At 53.0% G+C, this 8,376-nt stretch overlaps 1 protein-coding gene across 1 annotated transcript; it reads left to right on the top strand.

Annotated features, from left to right (window-relative positions):
- FGF8 (fibroblast growth factor 8) lies at positions 1-8,336 on the top strand. Its single transcript, XM_051618212.1, has 5 exons — positions 1-234; positions 326-362; positions 2,426-2,606; positions 6,850-6,956; positions 8,036-8,336. Exons 1-5 carry the CDS (start codon positions 203-205, stop codon positions 8,321-8,323), a joined length of 645 nt encoding a protein of 214 aa, XP_051474172.1. The 5' UTR covers positions 1-202; the 3' UTR covers positions 8,324-8,336.
- Positions 8,337-8,376: the final 40 nt, after the last annotated feature.

Here is an 8,376-nt window from a genome sequence, read left to right as displayed (position 1 = left end):
GGCTGGGCGAGCGGGCGGGTCGGCGGGGCCCTTTCCCCTCTGTAGCCGCTTGTGCCCTCCTTTCCTTGGGGCGAGGACGCGCCGGCAGTAGCGAGAGGAGGCGAGAAGCCGAGGCAGCGCCGCGTCGTGTCGTGTCGTGTCCCCCCCGGGCGCTCCCTGCTGCCGCCGGGCCCCGGGCTCCCGGCCCCACACCGGCATCGCGATGGACCCCTGCTCCTCGCTCTTCAGCTACGTGTGAGTACCGGCAGCCTCTGCCCCCCCGCCCAGGTCCTCGCAGCCCTCCGGTTCACACCTCTCTCCTGCTTTCTCTCTCCCCCCTTCCCAGGTTAATGCACTTGTTCGTTCTCTGCCTGCAAGCCCAGGTAAGTGCCCGCCTGGCCGCCCGGCTTTGTTCGCCCCTTGGGGATGGGGGTGTCCGGGAGCCGCCGAAGAGTGCCCCGGGCTCGGGAGGGAGGGAGGAAAGAGAAACACTTTAAAACGCAGGAGACAGAAGTCGCCCGGCTGTAAAAACCGAGGTCGAGGAGGGGAGTCCCGCGGCTGCAAAATGAGGTACGGGAGGCTTGGGCTGTGAGGCAGGGAGTACCCGGGTTTTCAAGGAATCGCGCAGGCTTGTTTTTAAAGCAGCCTTAGGTCCCGTCCCCCCCACATCTAAATGGCACTGTGGATACCCCCGTTCCTCTTCTCCGGGATTGTTTTCCTGCACCGCTTCCTCCGAAAAGTAAAGCGGCATTAAAAAAGGGAAAATAAGTCCCCACCAAAGCCTTACTAAAAATATCGAGTTTTGATTCAGCTTAAAATTGTCAGTCTTTAGCATCCCTGGTTTGTGCCGCCAGGGACAGAAGTGTCATGAATAGATTAAACAGCCCGGGCAGAGTTTGTGCAACACCCGCATACCGGCAGGCACGCGTGGCTGGGAGCAGTGTGCCTTCAAACCAGGGTGAAGCCCCCTTCCCCCTGAGATCACAGGTGCAGAAGCTTTGTTTAAATGCCCCTTAAGCTAGCTGTTGTTGTTATTATTATTATTATTTTCCTGGAAGCTTGGGGGGAAAAATAAAAATCGAGTTTCCAGCTGAAAAGTGAAGGGAACTAAGTGCTGGGAGTGTGCAGTTGTATAAAAACATAGCTGTAATATTTTGGAGTATGAGATGGAGACCAAATACCAGCGTGGTTAATGACCTCTCCTCCACATGGTACCCTCATCAGAGCTGGGGAGAGAATCCTGCTGCATTATCCAAAACCCGTCTATAGGAAACACACATGCACAGGCAGAAGCGGAGGGAGAGAGATGACATTGTCAAGGGGAGATATCTCTATAAAGCCAGCTTTGGGAGAGCAGCAGCTTTCGCTTTTATTGGGTTTTTTTGTTGTTGTTTAAGACAGGAGGAAATCTTCCCATTTGACGTGGGGGTAGTGGGGGGTAGTCCCAGCCTTCTGATGTTGAAAGGAGCTATCTCCTAACATTTGCTCAGAATACATCTTTATAAATGTCAGGGAGCAGCGAAACTTTCCAGACTTAAAAGAGGGATTTGAGACAAGAGGGGGGGAAAAAGACTTGTGTGCAAGCTTGCAACCAGGGCTGAGGGGGGAGCAGGTTTGGTGGCTCATGAAAATCATTTAAAGCCTAGGAACAGCAGTGTCGGGTTTGGAGGGGCCGGGCTCAGCTGCAGCTCCGGGGTTAACGGGTTTGGTGGGCTGGGGACAACCCTGCTGCTGGCACCGAGCAGCTGGGTGAGGATGAGGGAGGTGTTTGCATGGACAGTGCTTTAGTATCCTTAGGTTTTTATGCCACAAAATACCTAGGCTGGGGCATGGTTTTCTTATAATTCTTCACAAGTCTACCTTCTCTGGGCACTCGGTATTTAAATAGCTCAGTAAGTGGGGTGCTTGGGGGCAAATAAAGCCTGGAGCAGAGGAAAGGGAGCTACTGAAACTGGTGGGGCAGCGGCTGGGGTACACGCAGCAGTGTGCTTCTGCAGGGTGGAGACAGATGTGGGATGAGAGTGTCAGCACCCCTGGGGGACAATCCAATGCCATCCTTTGTGAGCCCCCCTGGACCCTTTCCAGTGCCCAGACTTGATGCCCATCTCAGGTGCTCCAGTGCCAGTTGGGACAGAGTCCCAGGGAGGCCTGTGGAGTTACTGAGCCCCTGTTGTGCTCCAGAGCCATCTGTGCCTCTCTGTTTAGGGCATGTCTGAAGCAGGCACAGCTCTGTAAAGGGTTGCTTCTGTAAAAGGTTGCTTCGTCCGTGGGCTTAGTGCTTCTTCTCTCAGGGAGGCTTTGCTGGTGCAGGAGGTACGCCTGTGGTCCTGGCTCCGTGCCTCCCCATCAAGCCCGGCTGGAGGCCGGCAATCTCGGCTCAGCCCATTCGCCTCTCTGAGGAGTAGAGATTATAATGGTGTGTCGTATATTTTTTAATTTCCTAAAGGTAACTGTTCAGTCCCCACCTAATTTTACACAGCATGTGAGGGAGCAGAGCCTGGTGACGGATCAGCTCAGCCGACGGCTCGTCCGTACCTACCAGCTGTACAGCCGGACCAGTGGGAAACATGTGCAGATCTTGGACAACAAGAAAATCAATGCGATGGCAGAGGATGGAGACGTGCACGGTAAGGACGTGCGATGGGGGCAGGTGGAGTGGGGGGGAAACCGGGGAGGTGTTCGCAGCCCAGCATGGCAATTGATGATTTCCGTCCTGTTTGTTAGCCAGAAAATCATTAAAATCATTCAGCTTGTGGGGGCTTGTAAAGGGAGAACATAAGGGTCAGTGACCAGTGGCTGTGTGACTCAAGGTGAGGGCAAGTTTCCCGTGCCAAGGGAGGGGATCGGTGCTTTGGGATGGGCTCTGCTCTTTTCCATTCTCGCTTTGCACCTGACTTGGAGGGCTCTGGGCTGTGGCGTGCTGAACAGCACCAGTCATTTAAGTCCAGCTTTTTACAGGGCTGGGTGTCTCTGAGAATTCCATTTGGAAAATAAATGGAAAGTTTAAGAAGAAAAGGAGGGGGGAGAAGGTGAATAGCTGCTTTGGAAATCTTCCCTGAACCAGAACTGTCCGAAGTCGCATTTTCCTGACATATCCCCCGTCCCTCCCTTCTCAAAACAAATCCTGAGCAGAGGGTCAGTGAGGCAGTTGGCTTTGGGAGAAGATTCTGCCGTATCTCCAGAGACAAAGCCAGGGGGACTCAGCGAGCGTGAGAGCCTGTGCTCTGCCGCAGCCCAGGCTCTGGCACCCTCTCCCCAAAACTGCTGCCCCTCCTCAGAGCAGGGGAATGATCCTTTTGCGGGAGACTCCTGAAGCCCAGATAGTTTGGCTGTGTGGGCTAATGACACACCGGGATGGCCAAACACCAGACAGGGGCCAGCGGGGCCCGCGAGCCCCGGAACTACCACAGGGCCTGATCCTGCACCCGGACCTGAGAGCTGCCTGTGCTCACGTGTGTTGCACGTAGGAATCACAACTGGTTGTCTTTGGTATTAGGTGCAATTTCCCTTTCTTGCTTGGGGAGATTAGTAGAAACGGTTTCCTTCCTTCCCCTTCTATTTTTCACTTTTCTTTCTTCCTTTTGCTTAAAATTTCAGGCTGGACTTCAGCAGTTCAAGTGAAGTACAGATTCCATCTATATGGTATTTTATACATCCAACATTAATCTTCCAAATGAATTATTCTCACCCTAGAGCAGCTCTGGCTTGAAAGGGCATTAGCTAATTTCCCAAGCAAAAGAATAAAAAAATCCCATCGTGTTTTAGTCTTATAATGCCTGGATTTTAAAAGGCAGTTAGTGCATATTTAAAAACGACCAGGTTTAAATAAGGCCAGAAGGAGAGGACTGGTGGTGGCTTGAAAAACTCTATTAAAATGTAATAAAAAAGGTTAAGCATTTGAAGAGCTAAGGAGGAAAATGAGGCCTGATCTAAACCAGAAAGAGAACAAGCAGTTTTTCAGATGTAAAGTTTTAAAAGAGTTGCAAGTCTGTAAATGTTAAAATAGAGGTTCAGGATTGTTCTATATGAATCTCTAGGGAGGCCCCCATGTCTGGAAGAACTATTAAAACGCTTCTTACTTTCACCTTTTTTAACATTTCCTGAATACTTTCTCCTCTTCGCAGTCCAGTTGGGGGATCAAGTGTGTCTCGCTGCATTTTTTCAGCATTTACGTAGCCACTTTCCCTTCAAAGTTTGAGCATGAAACATAATTTTACTGGGATAAATCTGTCACTTCAGTAAAAGAATAGAGTTGAAAACGTCAAGCTCTCCTCTCCCCCGACCACCCCCCCAAAAAAGAAAAGTGGAAACAAAAAGTGTCCCCCAAAACATTATTTAGAAATTCACTTTTAAAGAAAGGAGCCTCCCTCCCTGAGTCCTTCCTTCTGCTTTTTTTTTTTTATCTCATTTTTGGGGGTGGGAGTGCAAAAAGGGTTGATTTATTTTTGCAGATGACCCCTTTCCCTACACTGATGTTTTTACAGCCGACTTAACATCAAGTCTGGCGTTTTCAGTTATCTGTCTTAATTGTCAATATTTGATTGACTTTTTTTTAATTCTAGGGGAAGGTGGGTGGCTGGTGCAGCCTAACTCATCTCTCTCAGGCTGTGCCTGCCACCGAGCAAACCAATGGTGGCTGCAGCCTGGGCTAAACCCTCTGAGTAGCTGGGGACACTGGCACAGCTCCCTGACAACGTGCTGGTTTTGTCTGCACCCAGGTTTTTCTGCTGGTCAGGGCTGGGGTTTGTGAAGTTTGTGTTTTACTCACAGGGATCTGGAGAAGCAGGTCCCTGGGGATGAGCTGTCCTCATCCTCTGCTGGTGGGGCTGGATCTGTGCACTGGCCAGGCTCGTGCGGGGCGGCAAACCTGTGCGGCAGCCGTAAATCACAGGGGAAAAAAAAGAAAAAGGCCCAAAGAGAAGCAATGTGCATCTTTAAAGAGGGGTTTTGTGCTCTCTGGGGCCAAGGCCTCCCCAGCTCCCTCCCTCTCTCCTCCCTCCTTTGCCTCCCTCTGCTCTTCCTATCTCTCAGAGAGAAAAATCAATTCTCCTCAAACCTTTTACTGCCTCCAAGATCAATTCCCCCCCCTTGCTTTCCCCAATATAGATAAATAGGGGGTCACTGTCTCAGCGCTTTGTTTGCAGAGCACCACAGCTCCTGTAGCTGGTTTTGAGGATGCTGGGTGTGTGTTAAAGCTCTGGGCATTGGTGATGGGGTGGCACAGCCTGGAGTTGGCTCTTCCCAAATTCTTGGCTCTGAGTCCAGTCTGTGCCTTAGTGGGGGTGGGAGGCTGTGGGCACAGGGCAGTTTGGCAACGAGAGATGCTGCAGAGTGATTTTGGCAAAAGGGAATGCAGGGAGGGGGTGCCTGCATGCGTGTTGACCCTGACTTGCCTGGCAGCACCAAATTAGTCAGCCCCAGCAAATTTTGGGCTGTCCTCTCCATTGCTCAGATCAGCTCCTGCCAGCTCACTGTCCTCTCTGTGCCATTGACCTCATCAGTGTTCATGATGGGAGGGATGCAGGACCAGGGTTTGGCAGAGAAACACAAGCAGCAGTTCGCTTCTAGTATGGAGTGTGATTTAGGCTCACTCTAATTTGTGCATGTGCCTGCAGCCTCCTCCTGCCATTCAAAACATCCTCCAGTAAAGCCACCTGCTTCAGAGCCACATCGCTGCCCTCACTGGCGCTCGTGGGTGTCTGAGCATCCTGGGGTAGAGATGTGCAAGCTGGGGCAGATGCCAGTCCTGAGGAACTGAGCAGCCCTTCTCCAGAGATTGGAGTGGAGAAATAAGGAATCTGCTTCTTTATTCCCATAATACCGCTGTAGACTTGGAAGCTTTGCTGGTGGCTCTCTAATTACCTTGCTAAATTGCACTTATGGCACTATGGGCTGATGCTGGGATAGAGGTGATGGTGGTGAGATGGGACAGTCCTGGCTGTTTTTCAGTGCTGTGGGGAAATCTTTGGTGTTTGGCACAGCTCTTCGGAGGTGCAAACAGGTAGCCACCATCCCCATCAGGGCTTGCCCCAAGGGATGAGCTGGCTCTGGGGACCGCAGCTGCCAGGCCAGGGAGAAGGATGTCCTGTCCCCATCCTCCTCCTTCCCTGGGGATGGATGGGCTTCGAGGCTCAGGTTCTCAGGGCGGAGGCAGGGAGGGAAGGTGACAGGTCTATTTATAGGCAGCTCATCGACCCTATGATTTGCATAGCTCCTTTGGAAGTCGATCGATGCTTCCATTAAAAAACTGAGACCAAATCAATATGCCCTCTCGACTCGTGCAAAGGTGAAAAGCATTGAAAGGATGGCTGTACCCTTCATTCCTACCCTGCCAGCTGCAAAGTCACTGCTCCTCCTGCAGCCCTGGCCCAGCGGAGAGGCACAGAATGGTGTCCCCTGGGCTGGGGACAGCTGGCAGCATGTTGTGCACTTCCAGAGCGTTTCTGCCTGCTTCCTGCCAGTAGGCTTGCACAGAATTGCCTCTGTTTACAGGGCAGTTGGCTTGTTCTCCACCAGCCAACGTGTTCCCTGCTTGCTGCCCTGCCTCCCTTCTGGGACATCTCTGTGGCACCTAAACTGCTAAGCCCTGTGGAGCAGGGCAAGGCAGAGGTACTCACCCTCCAGCATGGCTCAGGGTTGTAAAGAGATGTGACCAAGGCTATGCAGGGACACAGTGGCAGGTAGAGGGGCCAAGGTTGGCTCTTAATCTTTTGCCCTTATTTTAGGACTTTCTCTGGCCCAACTGCCTCCCTACCCAGTGTGTGCCTACAGTGCCCAGCATCAGGCATTGCTGGGATCTCCATCCTGGTGCCTGCCCCTTGCAGAGCCTCGCTGACCTCCCTCTCTCTTTTCTTCCACTTCGCTCCTCAGCCAAGCTCATCGTGGAGACAGATACCTTTGGGAGCCGCGTGCGTATCAAGGGAGCAGCCACAGGTTTCTACATCTGCATGAACAAAAAGGGGAAGCTGGTCGGCAAGGTAAGACACTGGGATCAAGGACACACAAGAGCCAGGGATGCTCTGTGGGTGCTGAATGGAGCTCGCTGGGAGAGGAGCTCTTACCCAATATGGAGTGCTTCTGTGGGGATAGGAAGGCAGGATGGGGGTCCTGGGGACTCAGCCAGTGCACCTCTTTGGAGGCCTGAGGGATGCAGCCCTGGGTGGCAGGCAGGAAGCAAGGGAGCACGGGAGGAGGCGGGTGCGGTATAGGGTGCATTCCTTGTATCTTCCAGAACAAATAGGCAGATTGCTGGGCTATTCTCCCCAATTACATGGTACAAGTGCTAGGAATGTTAAGATGCTCCATGGGGCTGGCCTCAAGGCCAGGCCCCACCACACACCAGTTAGTCATGCTCCCTCAGAGCCTCAACACTCCCTCCCTGGGGGCAGAGGGGGCTGTATGTGCAAAATCCCACTGGGATAGCAATTGTCTGGGAGGATTTTCTATGGCAGCTCCCTCCCTGGGGCTGGCTAATGCAGGTCCCCTCCTCTGGTCCCAGTACTGCCTGGAACTGGGAGGAGCTCAGCCTCCAGCTGCCCCCATGCTCTCTGCCACTGTGGGCATCTTCCCCACGGACCCGCATCACTTCTGCTCCTTGATGCCCCTCCTAAATTTAAGACCCCAGGAGGGACAGGATGGGTGGATTAGTTGCTGCCGAGATGGAGAGTTTGCTTGTGGTCACTCTGGCAGAGAAATCCAGCCCCAGGTATGGAAAAGAGCAGGAGTGGGCAAAAATCCCCTTAAGCATGCAGGGGCAATGAAGGCTGGAATGAGCTGCATTTTGGCTTGCAGTCCAGTGCTGGCACCACACTGGGGATGTGACCTGCAATGAGCAGTGTCTGCCTGTGCCCCAGTGCCCCCTCCACATGGCCTTCAAAGGAAAAGCAGATTTTTGGCAATTCTGACCTTTAGGAGAAGAGGTGGGCAGAGTGAAGCCCTTGGCTGCCCACAAGCACTGCAATGCTGATGCCACCTGAGCCGGTCCAGCTTGGGTAGCAAGAAGAAGCCTCTGACTGAGTGCCTGTTGCTTAAATCTCCCCCTCTGTCCCTTTCTCAGAGCAACGGGAAGGGCAAGGACTGTGTCTTCACAGAGATAGTCCTGGAGAACAACTACACGGCGCTGCAGAACGCCAAGTACGAGGGCTGGTACATGGCCTTCACCCGCAAGGGCCGCCCGCGCAAGGGCTCCAAGACCCGGCAGCACCAACGAGAGGTTCATTTCATGAAGAGGCTTCCCAAGGGCCACCAGACCACCGAGCCCCACAGACGCTTTGAGTTTCTCAACTACCCCTTCAACCGGAGAAGTAAAAGGACTAGAAACTCCAGCTCCAGGGTGAACCCTTGACTTGCCTGCCTCTGCCCGCCCTGCCTGCACCTCTCCCGGAGGAATCTCCTCCA

The sequence above is a fragment of the Apus apus genome, chromosome 4 (genome assembly GCF_020740795.1).
Source record: "Apus apus isolate bApuApu2 chromosome 4, bApuApu2.pri.cur, whole genome shotgun sequence".
Taxonomy (NCBI): Eukaryota; Metazoa; Chordata; class Aves; order Apodiformes; family Apodidae; genus Apus; species Apus apus.
Note: the sequence above shows the minus strand (reverse complement) of the source record. Positions and strands in the feature narration are given on the sequence as shown.